A 22,204-nucleotide genomic window follows, 5' to 3' on the forward strand; every position below is an offset into this window, starting at 1 on the left:
TATTAATTTTAAAATTTTTTAAATGTGCATTTTTTTTAATTTTATTTTATTTATTATTAACTCTGTTTATTAATAATTTTAAATTTGATGTCTGCTACATTCACATTTATAGTCAGCCGACGTCTAATTTTTTTTTTTTTAAACGATGAATTTGAATAAAAAAATATTTTGAAAAATTACACTTTTGGTTTTTTAAATTTCCTACATGTGCATTTTTTTAGGTTTTCATTTTTTTAAAATTATAACATCGAAAAATAAATTCAAAAATAGTTGTCTACTAACTTCAGGATCATGTTTAAAAAATTGATTTATTAAAAAAAAAAGTATAAATAAAAATATGATTATAGATTAAATTCAATTAAAATGACTTTTAATTAGAGTTATGACAAGTACTCATCAATTAAAAATTATAATTTATTTACAGTCTTCTTATTCTTACAAATAATTATTAAGTTCTTACAAATACATAATTAAAAATAAATATGAAATTAGCTGACCTCTAATTTTTCGATTTTTTAAAAACGACATTTAAAAGAACTGCATCTGTAGTTTTTAAAATTTTCTACATGTGCTTTTTTTTTAAATTAAACTGTCGAAAAATTCGAAAATTGCTGATTGTCTGCTAACTTGATGCTCATAAATAAATATTTATTTTTTATCGTCATTAAGATTGTATTTAGTTTTTAATTTGTCAATTTCTTCCATCTTCTTATCAACATCCACCCGTTTGAAAGCCTTGTTGCTCTGATAGTACAGGACTACCAGGTACCGGTTACAAACATTGAACCCACTGAGATGATCGCAAGCGTTTTTGGCATCAAAAATATCCTCGTAGACTACGAAAGCGGTGCCTCGGGTTTCCGCAGTATTTCCACTAGCAAAAATAATTAAATATCAAAACATTTATACTTTGTAAATGTCTATTGATCACTAATTTATTTAAATACTTCTCAACTTACACTCGTATTTGTCTTATGGCCCCATATTTCCCAAAAATATCATACATTTCCTCCGCTGTAATTTTATACGGGAGGTTCCTGATATATAAAACACGATTAACTTCCGGTGGAAGTCTTACCTGAATAATTTAATTTATTAATTAAAATTATCAAACACTGAGTTGTTTTTAATAAAAGTAGAGGTTAGAATAAATAAAATTCTTTATTTAAATCATTGTAAAAAAACTTACATTAGCACGTCGTTGTAACATGGCCATAGTCATCTTGATTTCAAATTCAAATAACTATAAATGAAAAGAAATTTGATGTTTTATTTGTTTAAAAACTGATGTTTAACAAATAAATTGTCTATTTGCACTTGCATATGAATTGTGTCTGTGATGTCCAGATCCAGTTCTGCCAAACTAATAAACTAAAATAATAAAATAAATGATGAGTTTGGACTTCAGATGACACTAGCTTACTGTCGATGTCAAGTTCGTGATAATTCGTGATGTGGTGAATGTGACGAAGTGATTTTAAGTTCACTGGCATTATTATTATCCAATTCCACAAATTTTTTGTAAACTGACACGTATTTTTTTTTAAAATACACGATTATTTTTTATTTATTTTGTACCTTATTGTTGTAAATAATTGCCTGTAAAAATGGAGTATGTTATGAAAATTTCGGAGTTTTTTTTCACCAAACAATGTATGAAAGAATATTTTACAAATTTTAATTTTTTACATGGTACGTATTCACACTTACTTTAAATAATTTTTTTTAAAAAATAAAAGTTTTCGTTCAGCGAAAATAAAAGCGCGTAAAATCAAAATACGAATTTAAAATGTTTTTACTTTCAGTTGAATGTTTCAAAGCGACTCTTAGCAAAGTACTTGGCACTGGAATCATCGCAGGATCTTTGACAGGTAATTATTAATTTAAAAATAAATATATATTTAATTAAAGTAAATAGTAAATAATATTTAATTAATATTCCAGTTAAATTACCACAAGTTTTTAAAATTTATGCCAATAAAAGTAGCGAGGGAATTAATTTCATAAGTGTTTTATTGGATTTGTTTGCAATAACTGCAATGGGATCATACAGTTTTTCTAATGGATTTCCTTTTAGGTAAATAAATTATTTATTTATTTATTTATTATTTTAAATGTCAGTTAAATATCAAAGGTTTAATTTTCATAATAAATTTTAGCGCCTGGGGTGACAGCGTATTCTTGGGCTTGCAAACTTTAGCGATAGCTCTCCTCTGTCTTCACTACAGCGGCGAGACAATGAAAGCAACCGCGTTTTTTTTCGGCTACATGTCAATAATCCTGGGTGTGATCACTGGAATGGCGCCAGTTGACGTCCTCTGGGCTTGTCAGAATATAAATATTCCAATAATTCTCCTCAGTAAGGTAAATAATCATAAACCAGGAAATTAATTACCTCGATAAAATAAAAATCCACTTGCTAAATTTAGGTAACGACATAATGATACGATGATCTTTTAATTTTCAGTTCTTCCAAGCTCGTACCAATTATAAAAATTCAAGTACTGGACAGCTATCAGCGGTGACATGCTTTATGCTATTTTTCGGATCACTCGCTCGAATATTTACGTCAATCCAAGAAACCGGAGATACCAGTATGGTTATTATGTATATATGTTCAACGACAGCGAACGCTGTTATTGCAGGGCAATTGATATATTATTGGAATGCTGGTGATAAGAAGCAGAAAAAAAATATTAAAAGCAATAAAAAGTCATCGTAATGATAATTATCTTATAAATAAAATATACAGTAAATAGTATTTACACTTACATATGTTAATTACAGTTAAATGAAAGGCTAAAGACATCGAGTTAGACTTAAAGTTACTTTTTAAATTTTATACGTATGTTAATATATAATAAATGCTATTAGTTGTAACATTAAATAATTATCGTTACTATTCGCCGACAAGACATTAAATTCTTGTGCTGATAAATTATTTGGTGACCACTTTTTACATCGTCATATCTTGATGTATCTGTAAAAATATGACAGAAAAATTGCATTCTTGTCTTGCTTATGGAGAAAATTTTTTTTTTATCAGTATTCTGTCGCTGTTGATGATATTTATTTATTATTTAACTAAATGTATAGATCATTGATTTGTATAAATGATGTAAATAATATATATGAATGCTAAGGGTGAGTAGATCCGTCGTCAGGAATGTATAGACTCTTGGCGGGTATGCGCGGGTGAATGCGCGATCAAACTTTCCAGCGGCGAAAGGTAGATGTAAATGTAGATGTTATGCTAAATGTTAAATCGATAGACTTTTGGTAACTAGTTTATACAATACATTACAAGTAGAATACTTTTTTTGAAGGTATTAATTTATTCTGCAGCATTTACAACAGGAAGACTAAGAGTCGGAGCACTTGGATGTGAAATTTTTTCTAGCTGGATTAAAGCGTCTTTTGCTTCTTCAGCGACTTGCAGATTATTTTCACGGGACGCTGAGCTGAATAATTCAATGCAGTAATGCATTGATGATGGGCGTAATGGATGAGGGTTCATTTGCATTGTTTTTAATGTCCTTATCAACTGCAAATGACATTCGGGATTCAATTTGTAAAAATTGTTGTTGTCCATGTACACGTTGTACAGCAGTGCTATTATTAGCTCTTCAGTTATCTGTAAAGTCAATAAATTAATTGATAAGCTGAACATTGGGATTGTTGTAAATAAAGATACTGGTATCTTACTTTGTAAAGCGGAATTTTTATCAAAGTTCCCGAGTATTTAAAAATATACTGCAATGTGTGCAGAGCCTCTTTGCACAGATCCGTGTTAATTAACAGATCTTTATTAATTCCAATAGAATTGTCTAGCGACAGATCATTTTTTATTTGATTATCTCTCGTGCGTTTGAATGCTTTCCTTGAGGTAGCTGTCGTTTTTTGAATCTGCAAGTAATTTTTTAAAAATATTTATTATTTAATTGTAAATAAATAAATTAATTAATTAATAAACTTACGGTAAGCAAGACTTGAGACTGCTCAGGAGTGATATCTTTCAAAAGATAAGGTATCAATTCATCAGAGATAATTTCTATTCCTGACAGAGTGCTCAGGTTGTTCAACCAAACTGTCAGACTTTTGTAAACTGACATTCTGACATTCGTAAACGGTTTCCTTCCGCTGATCGTTTTGTTCTCTGAACTATCTGTCCAGTTTAATGTGTGCTTGTATAGTTTAAGTATCGTGCTAGCAAATGGTACCAAGTTGTCTTTGAATCTATAATAATAATTATAATAATAATAATAATAATGGATAATCTATTTATTATGTTCATTATTTATGGAAGAATTGAAACTTACCCTTCAATGAAAGCGTTAAGGACTTGAAATAAATTGATGTGTAGCTTTGGGAGGATGATATAGAGGATTTGGTTTTTTACAGAATCATCTTTGAGTAAAGTTGAGGGTGAAATGTCTAAACCGCGACATACTAGTGTTAGTATATCATTGGGAATCACGCTATTAATTTCTCCACATCCGCTAAAATATTTAATTAATTGTAAATATATAAACACCGGGTAGAAGTACCGCTTTGGCCACTTTTGGACCATTGAAAAATTAAAATACATCAATTTGTAAAAGACAATGACAAAATTAATTTTAATTTTTTAATGGTACTTCAACTCTATTATTATTGATAAGGAAGATGAATTTTTACCGCAACATTGTAGATAAGTAAATGCAGAGATTTTCAAATCGTTTTTCCAGTTTGAAATAATACTCCAGGACATTTTCTTGAGACACACTCGGCAATTCGAGTTTCATTTCATCAGAACCGCTGGTATCCGAATCAGCAAACAATGTGTCCAATATTTCATTAAGACTATTGCAGATCAGCAACAAATTATAAGTCCAATTAGTGTACGCAGGTTTAGCTTCGATGGATTTGAAGGAACGTTCAGTAGCACGAGTTAGCAGACTGTAGATATTCGCTCCTGCTTTGACTGTTTCTTTATTCTTGGAGTCAACAGTTGGAAGAATGAACTCTCTTATCGCTGTCTGTGGAAAAAATTAATTATTTAATTTTTAATTAAATTACGGAGTAATTAATAAAGTACCTGAAATTTTTCCGTAGACTCTTTGTAATAAAAAAGCAAAACAGCCAGCGGGTAGAGGACCGCTGTCCCCTTGTTAAAATCAAAGCTGGTGATGAGCATCACCAGCGGCTTCACGTTATGTATCGAAACCTCTTTCTGCAGCTCGGGTATCTGCTTGGCTTCGATCAATAACTCCCCCAAGACTCTGCATGCCAAAGAGAATTCGCTGGGTTCGCACTTGCTCTCCAGCACCTGGACCGCCTTGGAAATCCAAAGCGTTCCGTATTTCTGTAGTACAGCTTTTGAACATCGCGGAATAAATTTTGAAATTATCACCAGTCCACTAACTCTCGTGTCAGGTTTACTTAGATAACTATTTATTTTACTTATTATCAAATTATCAAACTCGTTTACCTGAAAAAATTTAAAAAATTTGAATATAAAAATAAGTAGGGTTATGATAAATAATTATTAATTTCTCTTACCTCGTCGCTCAAAAATGGTAAATCGGAGCTGAATGTCAATAAGTCAGTAGTAAAATCTTTATACTGATTGACAGAGTCAATGGAATTAATTAAATCCAATACTTTAGCCATTTTTTTATTTACTTTTATTAAAAAACACGTGTACAGGCTCACGTGTTTGGTGTTTAAATTCAAAATTAAATATCGATTATTCAAAATCGATATATTGATACAGTAAATGTTATTTGAAATTATAAAAAATTTATTGATTATTTGTTTAATGATCTAATAAAATTATTTTTATATACATTTATTTTTATGACAGGTTAGCCGTCTAGTAATTTTTGATTTTTTTTTACACAATAAATTATAAAAAAAAAAATATTTGAGAAAAATTGCACCTGTAGTTTTTTAAATTTTCTACACGTGCATTTTTTTTTTTTAATTGATTTGGTGAAAAAAAAAATTCAAAAATTATTAATTGTCTGCTAACTCAAAATCATCATTTATTGTTAATCAAATTTGATGAATCATGTCATTGATTTATCATGATATTTATATACATGTATTAGATATCTAGGCTGTTGTAATAAACAAGTAAAGCTAAATGTTAAATAAAAGTAGTTCCTGGATAATTAGACCTAGAGCTAGAGCTAGACCTAGAGTTAGATCTAGACCTAGAGGTAGAGTTCGCTGGGAGCAAAGCAAAATTCAAAAAATATGTATATGATATCAGAGAATTGTTGATTGAGTCGTAGCTGGTGCTGATGATGCGCAGTGTGTTTGCGCAGGGACTACTTTCTGTCGCTAGACTCTGGTAAATGATTGGACGATAGGTGATAGTTGATGGTGTCGTGAGTCGTGTGGTCGTTGCTTAACTACTCAACTACTACGTCTTTCCGTTGCCACATTAACAGTTGGCCATGGTGGCCATGATCAACTGATAATAAATATATAAATAATATTTCCTCGATATTCAATAAATACGACAATATATTTGGTAGCATCATCAGTTTATATAACTTTTGTTCAAGACTAAGTTTATTACGAGGTGAGTAGTGAAGTTGCATTGGATTTAAAGGATAATAATAATAATATATTAAATAAATAAATATTAATTGTATATGTAATGGAGATTGAGTTTAGTTGCGAGAATCGAAGTAAGGAGAAAAAAACAGAATAGTATCGAAACTGCAGCAGCAGCATCGCCGTCTTTTATTCCCAGTCGACCATTTTGTTGGGACGGTTTGATCGATAACGCGTCGACGTTTTTTTTTGTTAACAAATATATAAGTTTATAATTAATATCGCAATAAGTGGGCGTTATGATATATATTTGTTGATTTCCTGGATATTTATTTGTAATTATATGGTTGATGTCAAGGAATCTTTGATACTTTTTAGTTGAATTATTATTTGGATTTAAATAATAAACGAAATGTAGATATATATAGATGTAGACATATCTACTGAGAGCAGATACTTGAGCTTGTTAACCGGTACCGGTTGTATTGTATTTGTTGTGAGGCCCGAGAGGATTTATAAAAAGGAAAAATACGATATTTGGATTTGTGCAGCATTACAGATTAGGTTGTTGCTGGAGACTTGGCCATGGATTCGATGGATCCACGTCTGGTGGGCCAGGCCCTGAATTACCACGGTCAGCAATTGCAAAAAGTTTGGGAAGGCGAACGCAATGAAAATGAACTTGCTATGCTCAATCTTAAAGACCCGAGCTTTGAAATTTATCAGCAGCGACAAAAAACTCTCAAGTATTTTTAAATTTTTATCATAATTTTTAAGATAAGACTCAGTACCCGATCAGGGAACTAAAATTTTATAATCTGTATTTTTCATTTAATTTTTTTACGCTGCAGCTTTGGGGACAGAGGAAAGAGACTTAAACTTCAACAATTTATTGCTAAAAAAGCTGATACTCTTTATGACAAATCTAATTTAGAAAGAAGTGTTGAACCGGTAAAGCAAGAACTCGGTGATGAAGGTACAGCTCGACTTTAAATTTTCATCATTTCATAATTTTAAATAAATTTATAAACAAACCGACAATTGTGTTGCAGAATTTTATGCAACGATGCCGGGACTTGATTCGTTTGTCACCATGGAAAAATCTCAACGCATCAAGAATTTTCTAGAAGTACGACCGCATTTTAAAATTTAGCACAAAAGATTATCAGTAGTTTCGCAATCTAATTTGTTATTTTTGTTTCTTTGCAGAGTTTAGTAACAGGGGACGTTATTTTTGCACAAGTTATGGGCAAGAGTTCTACCGGATTGTTATTAAAAGTTCTGTGTAATTGCAGCGATTGCCCAAGAGTTGTTACTGATTTAGGCATAAAGGTATTGTCAATAAGAACATTATTCCAAGATGGCGTTCAACTTTTAAATTTCAGATTAGTTTCGGTCATTTTGTAGAGAATAATTCCTAATTATTAGAGACCAAAAATAATCAGAAATTTTCCCATCGGGAATTTTGATCGCCACTTAATTTATTGTCTTCATGGCGGGTAATTGATTGAAAAAATAATTACAGGCGCTGATATTAAATACGGCAACAGTACCGGCCGTTGACAAGAAAGGTGTAACAAGGGGTTACATGGCCAATGACCTGGTCTGCGTGGTTGTGAGCGAGGTTAACGTTGATGCTGAGCGTATCGTTGCTGTTATGAATGTTGCCCCTCGCGAAGGTCAAGCTCCGCACCCACCAATGGGTCTTATACATTCAGAAGATTTACCCGAAGCATACAAGTAAGTTTAATAAATTTTATCTACACAGACTGACGACTGTTTTGACACCATGTCCAGTTTTTAAATTACTGTAACCATCACGTCGTTTAAATATTTTTATGTGCTAAATTTATCACCAAAGTAAAAAAAATGACCAATTTTATTTGAGTTTGAATTGTTTGCTATAAATGAAGTTACTATTAATCAAGGATTAGACAATAAATAAGATAATAAATAATCAAGGGATCATGTGATACTAACGATTTGTCAGTAAATCAGATTGTTTGATGTCTCTGATGTTTTTATGAATCCAGGTGGCAGGCAATCGGTATAACATAGACAAAAAATATGTTAAATAGTTGATTACGATGATGAGTTTATGATTTATTCATATATATAAATATATATACAAAAAAAAAAACGTTAAGACAATGAATTGAATTTTTCGATTGAAAGTTTGTTGATAATCACGGCTGTGTTATGCACACACCTCTACTACACGCAACACATTGTTGTTATCAACGTTTGTGACTTAAATATTGCCAAAGCACCAGCCGAATACTTGTTTAAAACCACAGACTTGAGTTGAACAATCCTATGAGATTTTATTTCCAGTATAAACTAATATATATATTTAAAAATATATATATATACATAGATTATGATATGACGTCGCGCCTGTTTGGCGTTACTATGATTCAATTGTCAACACGGTAGGTATAAAATACTTGCACAGTTGTTTGGTCTCTGCACATAATTAGTGTTTTTTTTTTATTTTTAATTACACTGTGAAAAATCGAGGGTGAATTTGAATTTTATTTAAATTTGAATTTATTCCCGCGCTCGTTTTTTAAAAAATCGAGTCTGGATTTTATTTGAATTCGCATTCACTTTGATTCGGAGTTTTGATATTAAAATAAACTCCCCTTGGAATTAAAAATAAATAAATAGTATTCCGGTCCACATTCACTCCGAAAATTTTTTACAGTGTAATAAATTTAAATATTTATTTATTTTTAAATACTGAGCAAAAAAATTCATAGACAAGAATTTGTTTTATTAAATTCTTGATAGAAAATTTTTTATTTTTATTATTTTTTGTGTTGAGTAGAATTTTTTTTTTATTGATAATTAAAAATTTTTGAATAAATTTTCTAAGCGATATTATTTTTGGTAAAAGCATTTTTTGGCTCAGTGTAATATTTAAGAATTATTTTTGTTCGAGAGACCAATCAACGAAAAGTTTCAACACCTTAAGGGTTATTTTATATAATATATTTTTTTTTTTAATTTCAATTGTTAATTGATAGAGATTTAACCGCTTTTGCAATAATTAATGTCTCATTTAAACTTACAGCATTGACAAAAATATAAAATATTATAAATGATGTTGACAATACCAATAATGAGCTATTTTTGTTGATCAACTTGGGGATGTAAAGCTCAGGCAATTTATTTTATTGCACCAAAAAAATAATTTATGTCTGTGTATACATATTTATGTTGGTGTATATATTTATTATATAAAATAGTAAATTATCATATATAAAAAAAGTAATATAATTAATAATAGACCACATCGATAGGCTGTGTGCGTTGTATTGACAAGTGAATTGTAGAATAACATAAAAAAACTCTATATATATTTTAAAAAATATATTTCGTCTTATAAACTAAAGGTGAGAGACGAGTTCAATAAATAATGAGGTTGTTTATCTAACGTAGGCTAAGGAAATTATTATAATGTTTTATTTGATTCAATTAAATGGAAGCTAAGATATTTTTTGAAAGTTAAGTCAAGGCTAAGGCAGAGGTTTGTCTTGTGTTGTTTATTTTTGACGCGAGCCTGTCGGTTCGTCGTCCGGGGACCCAGTGCATTTAATAATGAGTCGTGGTACAGCGGCCCATAGCAAGCCACCTTTAACTTTATTTACATCTGGCTTTGTCACGTAGGAAAGCGATGGACAACAAAGGACAGAGTTATGAAACAATCTTGGAGAAAAGTACTGGCTTCAACAATCCCAACAACATTAAATATCTTTGCGACTTGATGGGTCTTGGACGGGAACACTATTCTTTAATGGTGGGCTTGAGGTGAATATCAATATCAAAAACCAATCAATGGTTAAAAAAAAAAAAAAAAGAAAAAAAAATATACAAAAGAGATACCATTTCAAGCTCATCGATAGTGACTTGTCTGATTTTTATTTCTGTCTTGTGGTTACAGAGAACGATTTCCGCCAAATGAGTATGCCAATGAGTTGAGACAGACCCAAGCTAGCAAGTGGGCATTCAAGAGCGTTGCCGAGGGAATTGATCATTTTAAAGCTGGACGACATACTGAAGCCTTTCAGTGTCTCAACAAAGCACTTACTGTCGATCCCAAAAATGTCGAGGGTCTTGTTGCTCGAGGCGCCTTGTAAGTATTTTTTTTTTTTTTTTATTAAAAAGATTTAGGACATGAAATTAATTTTGTTTATTTCACAGGTATGCTAACAGCGGAAGCTTCAAAAAAGCTATCGAAGATTTCGAAACAGCTCTCAAGCTTAATCACACCCACGCTAATGCCCGTAAATATATGGCAGAGACTTTGGTTGCGCTGGGACGAAGTTATGAGGATGAGAAGAAGTATGAGGACGCGCAGAAAGCCTATGAAAATTGTCTGGCCATCGCTCCGATGCACGAAGAGGCGAGAAATTCTATTGAGTATATAAAAACTAAAACTGCTAGTACCACTGGGTCAACATTTAACGCTTTGGAGCCGTTTAAAACTTTTGAGGGTGAAGCTGAGCAGCCGGATGGTAAAAAGGACAAAAAGAAACGTAAGAAAGAGCGAAAGTCGCGGTCGAAAAAACGGGCGAGATGGAGCTCGAGTTCAAGTTCTTCATCCAGTGGGTCCTCGAGTTCCTCGAGCTCGGACTCGAGCAGTTCCTCGTCTTCCGGTAGCTCTGGTAGATCAGCATCGCGGTCGCCAGGCAGAAAAAGGAAACACAAGAAAGATCATCGCGGGTCTTTGTCACCGCTGAGCAAACGTATGGCTCAGTACAATAATCCACCGGCTGCTTCAACTGGCAGTGGCTCTCATGATCCTCTGAGCGCGCAAAATTACACGGGAAATTCCCGCGATAAAATGGATGATTACGAAGTCAAAGTACGTAAATTTCTTGAACAGACTAAAGATGACAGTGACTATGAAGATAAAGTAAGTTTATTTTTAATTAAATAATTGATATTTTTTAAAAATTATCTTAAATTTTAACTGGTTTTTATTTTTTTATTGACAGGTAAGAAAGTTTTTGGAAGAAACAGCTCGTTGGAAGCGCGAGAAAGAAAAGGAAAAGAAACATTCCGAGACAGATAAATTGAAGAAGAAAAAAAAGAAAGAAAAGAAGGGAAAGGATAAAGACAAGGAGGATAAAAAAACACGCAAGAAGAAAAAGAAGGAGGAGAGAAAGAAACGTAGGAATAAGGATAAGCTTGAGCGTGATTTAGAAGCGTTAAAAAAATCATCGTTGCCCGATTTGGAACAACTTGAGTCGAAACTGAGCGCTTATTACGCTAAAGTCGAAAAAGAAACAGCCGTTTTGAAAAAGTGAGTATTTTAAAACCAACACCGACTTACGCAACTGTCACACTATTCTCCCTACTCTTTCTCTTAACACATCTTAAATGATTTCTTGCATTTTTTTTATTAATCTCGCACCGTGATGAGTTTTACCGTAACTATTTTTATAGATTGTTTGCTGCTTTGTGTTGAAAAAAAAAAAAAGAAAGTTGTAAATTGTTTAGAAAATACGTAAATTTTTTTCTTGTATTTTTTTCTCTTATCATCCTACTCTAGGTATTACGCACAGTATAATGAAATGCCTCCTTCCCCTCTTAGTAATGCGGATAAACTTGCCGAGAGCTCACGCCGAGAGGAAGAACTCCGTAGAGAAAAAGACCGGGACCGTGAAGATGGTGCCAAAGCATACCACGAACGTGACCCAAGGGTTCCGATGACTTCTCAGCAGCGCAAAGGTTAATAACATAATATAATATTTCATTTATTTATTATTTATTACTCATTTTATTTTCAGTTCATTTTTACTTTTATTTTCATTGTTTTTTTTTTTTTTTTTATTTTAACGTATGCCTTTATTTTTTTCTCGTTGTCTGTCCAAACACATAAATATCACCAATTAAAATCCATAATAAATTTACAATAAATAGGTACATACAACGATTACCTTGCAGAGGTTCAACGGAAGCCTCTACCAGATCTGTTTGATCAAGACTCCCAGATGATGCACTCAGAACCGAAGCTTCCGACCTTAGATACCGCAGCACTCAATGCTAAATGGAAAGCGGCCCAGGCTGCGCGTCAAAAAGAGTCATCACATTCGGTTGGTAAGTGGCAGGATCTCCATCCCATGGACAAAAAGAACTCGACACACATCGAGAATGATGACCGGGATTTAGATGAAAAACTCCAGCGTTCTGCTGTCGACAAGTCATTCAATGTACGGAAACAGATGCAACGCGAGTTGCAAGACAAACGTTCAAGCCAGTCGATTATTTCTCCGCCGATGTCTGCGTCAAAAGATCCTATACAGAAACAAGCCCCTGTCAAATATCCCACGCCTCAGCCTCAAAATAAATTCCAGTCCTACAAGGACAATTCGATGGTATCCCAGCAGTCATCTAACAGTAAGTTCAGTTCAAATTTGGGCGGGAAATTTCAACCTATTGGTCAAAGCCATCCGCCAGAGCCACCGCATCCGCCCTCGACAAAACTTCAAAAAGGTCCGCGGACAGATTCAGAGAGTGAGGATGACCATCACAACAGACAACCAAGAAGGCGTGCGGGCTCACGTGGACCGATGGCTAAACGATTGAGCCGTGAACGTCCGATGAGACGCTCGCACAGTCGCTCAAGGTCACGAAGCAGCTCCAGCGGGTCGCGCTCCAGATCACCTCGTCGGTCACGCTCGAGGTCTTACTCTAACCGTCGTTCTGGAAGCTACGAGAGGAAGTACAGTCGCTCCCCATCAGGAACCTACAGTAGATCGCGATCGAGGTCAAGATCAAGGTCTTACTCGCGAAGCCGTAGTCGCAGCAGGTCCAATGACCGCGGGTACTACAGAAAACGTCAGTTCCGGCCGTACAATAACAACCGGGGCACTTATTACAAGCCTCGTTTCCAAAACTTTAACAATCAAAATCACCGCGGAGGACCGGGTAATTTCCAAAATCGAAACCGATTTTACAACAACAATCAGCACAACAGATTCAACAACAGGAATCGCGGTTACAATAATCGTCTGAATAACCGAGGACGTGGCAACGGCAACAACAACAATCGCGGCAGATTCTTCCACAACAAACCTGGATACCGCGACTTCAGAGACAGACGGGACTTCCGCGATCGTAGAGGAAGCTCGCGAGACAGATATAGCGACCGCAGCTACTCGCCCGACCCGATGAGAAAAGTCGACGAAGCAAAGGAAAAAATAAACAAAATGCTGGAGAACCACGAGGATAACCACGAAGATCAGGGCAATGCGCCTCCACCACCTCCACCCCCATCCAGCAAGAGACACGACGGACCTTTGAGTGAAGGAGAAGAACGGGACGACGATGATTACGAGCGTTGGGACACTGCTGATGCTGGGGACAACGCCAATAAGGTTGGTTAGTTCAACTATAATCTCTCTGCGTAATATTTATTCTTCTTCACAAAGCGCTTACTCTTGATGATGATCGCGATGATGATTACCGGCAATTGATCGTGATGAAGAGAGAAGAGAGAATCCAACTTAATCTCGTTTGTTGTTAGAAGGTGAAGGTGAAAAAGGAGGAGAAGCTAGAGTATCAGGAGATACGGAAAGAGGACTCGCCACTCGAGGGAAAGGATCACTTTATTGAGCGTATGAAGCAACGCAGTAAGAATGTTTTGATCAAACGCGAAGCCGCTGCTCGAGTTTGGTAGAAATTTAATCGTTTAAAATTCATTCAAGTGCAAGTACAAGCTCACTGACTCTTACAACTACGCCTATTTTTAATTCTTCTTACTCTCTTCATTACCTTTCGATCAACTGCTGCTATTGTCACCGGTAGTTTTAATTAATATATTACAGTCGGAGTTATTCAAATCATTATACATTTATATATATACATACACATGTATATATATTATTAATTAATTAAATAAGTATATATATATACTCATATATATCTTTTTTCTTGTTTTTTATTAGATTTTCTTAGTGGAAAAATAGTTTGATAACTTTTGATGATCATGATGGTTCTGTATCTTAATCAAATTTGTTTTCGTTTTCTTTTTTTTCAAATGCGATCATCACATTCTTAATTTAAAAAATTGGATATTTAAATTTTTCATGCCATTATATTTGTAATAGTTTGGCCTAATTTATTAATCGTTATAATTTCCTTTTATTTAAAGCGATAAAATAGACGTTTCCGTAACAATCGTGACGTATTGAAAAAACCGACGTCTCTGTAAAATGTTCTTTAAATTAGTAACTGTGTAATTTCTTCATTTCCAATGGTAAATAAAACTTATATAAATATATATATATATTAATAAAAAAAAATAAAGAAAAAAAAAAAACATGTAAATCTTGAAATGGAAAATATACAAATTCCTCAATGAAATTATAATTTATCTATTGTTTTTTTTTGTTGTAGATTAATACATATTTAAATTTAAGTGACTGATAATTATAATTATTTTATTTAATTTCATTCTTCAGAACTTTAAGTCTCAGAGATTATCAGAGAGTTATTGCAGGAAAAAATAAATCCTTTGAGTTAATCGCTAACCAGTTTTGTATCTTTCGAGTTCATTTCTGTACGACTCCAGTTATTTTAATTGTACTTATTATCTGTAATATAAATGCCAGCAAGTGCAGCGATTGTTTCACTTAAAAAATAAACTTGCTACGATGAAGTTGCTCGTTTTGGTGGTATTTTTGCAACTGTTAGAGATAAAATGTCAGTGCGATCAGGACAACGATGTCTCTGTCGACGCGAGCTCTCAAGGTACAATATTTTTATTTACTTAAAATAATTATCTATTGTTAAATAACTGATGATTGTAGAAGCGAACTCGTCTGGAGATTCATCTGTCGAGTGTAATGAGCATGCGTTTGAGGAAGTTAGTCCTTGTAATGCTAATCCATATTGTCAGAGAACGTGCGAAAATCACACTGAGGATCTAGACGCTTTTCCACTCCCCTGTCCACGTTCTAGATCATGCATACGGGGCTGCGTCTGCAAAAAGGACTACGTCAGATTTGAATTGCATGGGCCCTGTGTCCATTATACCAGATGTCCTCGTGTTAGACACTAATTTGTTTTCTTTTTTTTTATTTCTGCATTACGCCGACTAACAAAACAATTTATATATCATTATATATTGATATTGATTTTACAATAAATGTCAGTTTATTAATCAATTAAATATTTTATATTTGTACCTTGGGTTAATAATGTTTAATTTTATTATTTACGCGCCAATATTCTAAGTTCACTGCATTCAATTTCCGTTGCTGACCATGAAAAAATTATTCACTTTTGTTCAGACATTAATTTAAAAGTTAAATAATTAATTAATATTCACTTTAATATTAATGTTTTATAAAATAATAAATTACTTGCGTTAATGAGTACTTAATAATAGAGGTAGCAATTGATTAATTCTATGACGAGCAAAAAAATTTGAATTTCAGTTTTCAAATTTCGCGCCGTTCTTGCCGCCATGCGCGCTTCGTGGTAAAAATACCAACTAGTCAATTTTACAAACAGTAATGCACGCGCAGCCTATCGGCGGTTTGTCTTCATCAGTGTACTTCAATTCGTATGTCGGTTGTGTAAAGTTCGTTGCGTCGGTTTCGGTTGTGTGTAGTCCAATAGCTCTCTAAATAATTCATTTTGTTGATCGTAATTACGAAAATTAAATGCAGTGACAGCAGTTACAGTCAAGTGTTAATATCGTAGTCTTAATTGACCATAAAAACTTAAATTATTTGTCGCGATAAATTCGAGTAATTTCAATATAAATGTGCAGTTGAGAGGACACTGGTCTGCGTGCAAAGTCAGTACTCTGAATTTAGTTCCGTTTTATTTGAATATCAATTAAATAATTTATATTTGTCAGTGCCTTAAGTTAATAACTAGTAATTTTATTATTTTCGCGACGTTTTTCGCTGACTGGTGAAAAAAAAAAATATTGACTCTTGTTCGAAAATTGAAATTTAAAATTTGAATTATTAATCTTTATTCGCTATAATATTAATTTTTTTATAAAATTGTAATAAATTACTCTTGATAATCAGTAATTATTTAGTCGAGGTAGCAATTGATGATTAATTCTATGACGAGCAAACAAATTTTTAATTTCAATTTTCAAATTCCGCGCCGTAACCGACGCCGCCGGGGGCGCCGCGTGTTAAAAATACCAACTAGTCAATTTTAAAAATAGTGATGCGCGCGCAGTCTGTTGGCGGTTTGTCTTCATCAGTTTACTTCAATTCGTATCTCGGTTGTGTTAAGTCCAATAGTTCTCTCAATAATTGATTTTGTGAATCGTAATTGCGCTAATTATATGCAGAGACAACAGTTACAGTCAGTTGTTAATATCGTAGTGTTAATTTTCCATAGAAACTTAAATTATTTGTCGCGATAAACTCGAGTAATTTAAATATAAATGTGCAGTCACGAGAATGCTGGTCTGCTGGCAAGGTGAGTACTCGGAACTTGGTTCCATTTTATTTGAATATCCTTTATAAATATTCAAAATAATTATTTTTTGAATACTGATTAATGAGCTGTGCGTTATATATTTTAAATGAAAAAATTTTTAATATACCGAGATGATGATGCTGCCTGTTGTTGGTATTTATTCATCTGTGTCATTTTAATCTTTATGAAAAAGAGAGAAAAAATGAAGGATCCATCAAAAGATTTTTGTTTGAATTCACATTTGGTCATTGAAATCTAAAAAAAACGTCTCTGCTGTTGAAAAAGATCAACACACGGCTCCCGGAGCATTTCAATCGCTCATAGTCTCTCTTTGCCGGTGCTTTTTTCACGTCTACGCCACAAAGCTCGCTATTGTTTCACTTCTTTTGCACAACTCCCGGGCAATGTTTCTCAGATGCGTGTCTAGGAAAGCTGGTAAGGCGAAAACCCGGTGCTTGCGAAGCTGTAATTGTATGGATGTATGAGATATGAGACCACAGAAGCTCCAGGGGGTGCGCGGTCTGCTACATGATGAGCAGACCAAAGGAACAGAACCGAACAATCCTTTTTTGTGGTATTGAGCACTCGACTTCGCCCACTCTCATCTGTTCTATCACGTTTTTTTGTTGGTGTTTGTAGTCCACTAGTTGGGTTTCTATTTATTTTATTCTTTATTGTAAGTATAGGCTGTACTAGGGCTGGGCAAGATGGATTGTCAAAATATTTTTGATTCCACTCTACACGGGTGTAGTGAGTCCTAGATAATAAAGTTAGCAGACATTTAAAATTAAAAAAAATTTTTTTAACAGATAATTTATGAAAAAAAAAAAAAAATATTTAAAAAAAAACAGCACATGTCAAAAATTTTATAAACTATATGTGCATTTTTTCAAAATAATTTTTTAATATTCATTTTTTTGTTAAAAAAAATCCAAATATTGTTAAATGTCTACTAACTTTCTGGTCATTGAAAAAGCTTGAAATGGACCTACTTAGACTTATAAAGGCTTGAATTGAACCTACTTAGACTTTTGGAAGCATGAACTAGACCTACATGGCCATAAATCGTGAAACGAACGTACCTAGGCTTGATAAAAGGAAGGAAGTGTACGGAATACTACAAAATGAAAAAATTTAAAAATTCGCGGTCATCCTTCCAGTAAGCTAATGACACCCAAGGATGGATTGAGTCCAACAAGCAGCCTGGGACTAACCGAGGGTCCATTTAAAAAATTCAGAGTTCGTTCATTTCATGATAAATGTCTTTGTAGGTCTAATTCATGCTTTTGCTAGTCTAAGTTGGTTAATTGCAATCTTTTACGATGATTATGCCCTACTAAGTCTATTGTAGGTCTTCAATGGTTATTTAGGTTGAAAGTATACCTTAGATTTCGAATCGGGTAATTTCACATGGGAGTTAGATTTCATTGATTCGGCGCAAGAATAAAATAATTTTTTTAGAAAAAATTTCTATCTGGAGTATCGACTAGCATTGAAGTTAAAAATTTAATATTGAAAATGAAATAGTAGTTTCCGGGTGTACTCGGTTGTCAAAAGACAAACTCGTGTCACGGTTATTGACCTTGTCAATGGAAAAAGAACTGAAGAAGATATTTTTAATAATATCTTGGTGCTCAAAGAGCTTGTAGACATCAGGGATTTTTAATGTTGCCCAGGGGGTTAGCTGGTTTTACCCATTTTTTTTTTATTTTCCTGTTTTCATTATAAAATATTCTGAATACCAGTAAAAGTAAATAGAAAGAGCCGAGTTTTGGTTTAACCGGTGAATGGGAGTAAACTTTTGAAAGGTCATGAAAGACACACGGCGAACAAATCAAAGTGATTTTCACGATGATAGAAATGGGAGGGGGACAGATCAATGGTGATGAGCAGTAGGAGGAGGGCGATGAGCATGTCCTCTGAGTTTCTATTGATAAACTCTCTTTATATACGATCAGTGCTTTGAGCCGATGGTAGTTGACGGTGGATATTGATAATATTGAAGAGTCCTGAATGCCGGGTGACTTCTCAATACGACAATACACCCACCCGGTGATTAATGGACTTCCGACGACTTTTATTATCAAAGTAAGATGTCGAGAGCCCAGCAGAAGGTTAAGGACTCGCTCCTCTCGACCGATTTTCAATCTCTTTCTAATAGATCTGTGTCGCCGTACATATTTAATTCTATTTTTTATTTATTTTACTTTCGATATCGAAACCTTATGAATGTAAACCGTCGTGAGTCGGTGCAACAATAGCAAGTTTTGGTATAGAAAGAGAATCAGGCCGGAGTTGGTTTCCTTTGTAATCTGACGAGGCTTTGTACCGATTATCTGCATACGTTGGTGAGTAAGGCTTTCGAGTAGATTCGCCGGCACGGTATTTTAGCCCCTTACCTTCCTCCATATATACATTATCTATACATATAGTTGTATGCGCTAGTAGTAGCACTTCGCCTTCATCTCCATCGTCATCATCTCTGCCACAAGAGGCTATACAGAGACGCTACTGTGCTCTATATTATACAACTTATATCCATTGAAAGATTTGCTTTGAAAGTTCTTGCACAGTTGAGCGCAATTCCGCTTGCTCTGCAGCCTTTCCTTAAACTTAAATTTATTTCCTCTAACCACAGCTTCCAAGTGATTTCGTTCATAATCCAGTCATACTTAACTTATTATTTGAGCTGCCTGACAATCATTTTTGGAGTCACGACATTGTCAATGATACCAGCTCTAGGATTGGCAAATAGCTATCGGGGATTGGTGGCGAAAATTCTGTGGTAGGACGCAGAAAGCAAATGTGTATCCGCGAAGTCTGAATGGGTTAATATACTTTGAACGCGGGGGGTAGTCGTGAGAGAATTAGAGACAGTAACGCAAATCTGATGCACCGGGAGGGATATCCGGAGGGTGTAATAGGAAGCAAAGGAAGGGACAGAGAGAAAGAGAGTGAGTGAGAGGGAAGAGGGAACGATGGGCTGTCCACGGGCGCAACTCGCTCAATTCGCTAGCTCGCTCGTTCGCCAGCAGCGTCATTATAAGACCTCTTTGTTCCCCGACAATTTCAGCGGCATTGTCACCGTCAACAATGTCCACTTGACATTCTCTTTCTTTGTTCCACGCATTGTTAACTCTATCCTCAGCTCGGTCTTTCAATCATAAAGCTCATCGTAGACTGGGTATACCTACACGACTTTGTCAACTCACTTTTCATATCTCTTCTACTTCTGCTCCTATCCCTACTCTTGTTTCTATTCTGCTCCTACTCTTACTCTTCTTTTTGCATCTTAATAACTGACCTTTTATCTTATTCTTAACGTCTCAAGAGACTTAACATACATCCAGACTCGAGAGTATAATATACTTCTTAAAAATGCTACGTTTATTTTATTTTATTTTTAATCCAACGGTTTACGGATTACTTTTTCAACAAAAGGTCAATTCATTTTTTGAAATCGCCGCGCCCGAGCAGCTGAATTACAATAATTATCAATAACAATGCCAATAAATTTAACTGATATTTGTTAGTACGGACACAATCGAGGATATCTTGATGTACTAAAAGTTACTCTCTAACAAAACTTTTATAGTATCTCCATACCAACATCCAACAGCCCATTGTCCGACAGTTACGACAACGTCTATGTCCTTCTTCGACGCTTTGTTACTACCCGTTCATTGTTTTAATCGCGCTCGTGTGCTTCTAGCTCTGCCTCATCGTCGTAACATCAACGCATTGTTTTCTCATTGTTGCTGTGCTGAGTTTCTGATTCCCCTAAGAAACTAGGTCTCTATAGTGCTGGCAACTACAAGAATAACAGCTCAAATAAGAATAAGCTCTTACGTAATACACAAGCTTTAGCAACTCAACATTCTTAGGTCCTTACTGCTAAACCTCGCTCATGAAAAATTGAATCGGGCCCTTAAATTGATGATTTGAAAATTGTAGATCAGTGAATAAACCGTTTTTAAGCACCGATGAAATTTGTGTCTAGTCCTTGAGGAAAATTTTTTTTTGTTGTATTGCCAGGCCCGGACGGGAAGGATGACGTCTATGTGTTTTTTTTAACCGTGGCCTGTAAATTTTTTGATTTTGTGAATAAATCCACATAATATGAACGTTTCTTGATTATTATCATGCCCTCTCCTAGGAGAAAATGCAAAACCTCCAGAAAAAAATATATTTTTTGAGTAACCGACGTCGGGCGGATACGGGCAGATGACACTTTCTATGTGTTTTTCGAAGAGTGAGCCGTAACTTTGCTCCTGTTGGGAATTACCCATCATAATATAAACGTTTTTTGTTTATTATGATGTCCTCCAGTAGTGAAAGCCCAAAAAAGTCCCGAGAAAAATTTATTTTTGGAGGTGAAACCCATATGAGGGTTGGTGGACATGGGTGGACATCGGTGTAGATGATTCTTCATGAAGTGTAGCCCGTAACTTTGCTCCTATTGGGAATTACCCATCACAATATAAACGTTTTTTGTTTATTATGATGTCCTCCAGTAGGGAAAGCCCAAAAAAGTCCCGAGAAAAATTTATTTTTGGAGGTGAGGCCCATATGAGGGTTGGTGGACATGGGTGGACATCGGTGTAGATGATTCTTCATGAAGAGTAGCCCGTAACTTTGCTCCTGTTGGGAATTATCCATCACAATATAAACGTTTTTTGTTTATTATGATGTCCTCCAGTAGGGAAAGCCCAAAAAAGTCCCGAGAAAAATTTATTTTTGGAGCTAAGACCCATACGAGGGTTGGTGGACATGGATGGAGATGATTCTCTATAAATTGTGAATGAAGATAAATTAGGATGACGGTCTATGAAGAGTAGCCCGTAACTTACTTCCTGTTAGGAATAACTCCATACAATATTAACGTTTTTTAATGATTATAGTCTTCTCTAGATGGAGAAACCCCGAAAACTTCTAAGAAAAATTTTAATTTTGACTTTTTGTCATTTTTTTTCCAAAAATTTTTTCGTTAGTTGTTTAATTCATCCCACAGTCTGTTATGTTTCAGCTCTCCCTAATGCAATAAAATAACAATAAATAATTAAAATAAGTTTTTTGGTTGAATTTCTCGGGCTGTTCAAATCGCTCCATTCCTGTTTAAGGCTGAAATATAAAATTCCAGACGAAAAAAAAAATTTTTCCTTTAAAAGCTCCTCATTTTGCCCTAGATTCCCTA

At 34.2% G+C, this 22,204-nt stretch overlaps 4 protein-coding genes across 14 annotated transcripts; 2 read left to right on the forward strand and 2 right to left on the reverse strand.

Moving 5' to 3' along the window:
- Positions 1-396: 396 nt before the first annotated feature.
- LOC103569286 (splicing factor 3B subunit 6) lies at positions 397-1,355 on the reverse strand. The gene is made up of 3 exons (XM_008546514.3): positions 1,190-1,355; positions 960-1,078; positions 397-874 (listed from the first exon to the last, which is right to left on the reverse strand). The coding sequence occupies exons 1-3, from the start codon at positions 1,220-1,222 to the stop codon at positions 649-651; spliced, it is 378 nt and encodes a 125-aa protein (XP_008544736.1). The 5' UTR covers positions 1,223-1,355; the 3' UTR covers positions 397-648.
- Positions 1,356-1,455: 100 nt separating this feature from the next.
- On the forward strand, positions 1,456-2,915 carry LOC103569287 (mannose-P-dolichol utilization defect 1 protein homolog). Its single transcript, XM_008546515.3, has 5 exons — positions 1,456-1,692; positions 1,806-1,871; positions 1,945-2,077; positions 2,160-2,364; positions 2,468-2,915. The coding sequence occupies exons 1-5, from the start codon at positions 1,608-1,610 to the stop codon at positions 2,720-2,722; spliced, it is 744 nt and encodes a 247-aa protein (XP_008544737.1). The 5' UTR covers positions 1,456-1,607; the 3' UTR covers positions 2,723-2,915.
- Positions 2,916-3,312: 397 nt separating this feature from the next.
- LOC103569288 (proline-, glutamic acid- and leucine-rich protein 1) lies at positions 3,313-5,861 on the reverse strand. The gene is made up of 7 exons (XM_008546516.2): positions 5,542-5,861; positions 5,078-5,470; positions 4,678-5,018; positions 4,320-4,499; positions 3,978-4,236; positions 3,706-3,906; positions 3,313-3,634 (listed from the first exon to the last, which is right to left on the reverse strand). The coding sequence occupies exons 1-7, from the start codon at positions 5,650-5,652 to the stop codon at positions 3,335-3,337; spliced, it is 1,785 nt and encodes a 594-aa protein (XP_008544738.1). The 5' UTR covers positions 5,653-5,861; the 3' UTR covers positions 3,313-3,334.
- Positions 5,862-6,365: 504 nt separating this feature from the next.
- Positions 6,366-15,730, forward strand: LOC103569290 (tetratricopeptide repeat protein 14 homolog). Of its 11 annotated transcripts, none has more exons than XR_008403707.1 (15): positions 6,366-6,571; positions 6,656-7,292; positions 7,398-7,522; positions 7,599-7,675; positions 7,756-7,878; positions 8,072-8,286; positions 10,219-10,359; positions 10,493-10,684; positions 10,753-11,467; positions 11,550-11,857; positions 12,107-12,285; positions 12,478-13,934; positions 14,084-14,815; positions 14,956-15,309; positions 15,369-15,730. XR_008403707.1 is itself a non-coding variant. In XM_008546518.3 (13 exons), the coding sequence occupies exons 2-13, from the start codon at positions 7,132-7,134 to the stop codon at positions 14,234-14,236; spliced, it is 3,846 nt and encodes a 1,281-aa protein (XP_008544740.1). In that variant the 5' UTR covers positions 6,366-6,571; positions 7,098-7,131; the 3' UTR covers positions 14,237-14,932. The 11 variants fall into 11 exon arrangements, 1 of the variants encoding a protein (XP_008544740.1); XR_008403704.1 differs by having other exon boundaries at positions 7,098-7,292; XR_008403705.1 differs by having other exon boundaries at positions 7,098-7,292; positions 15,021-15,309.
- Positions 15,731-22,204: the final 6,474 nt, after the last annotated feature.

This window comes from Microplitis demolitor, chromosome 5, assembly GCF_026212275.2.
Source record: "Microplitis demolitor isolate Queensland-Clemson2020A chromosome 5, iyMicDemo2.1a, whole genome shotgun sequence".
Classification (NCBI taxonomy): domain Eukaryota; kingdom Metazoa; phylum Arthropoda; class Insecta; order Hymenoptera; family Braconidae; genus Microplitis; species Microplitis demolitor.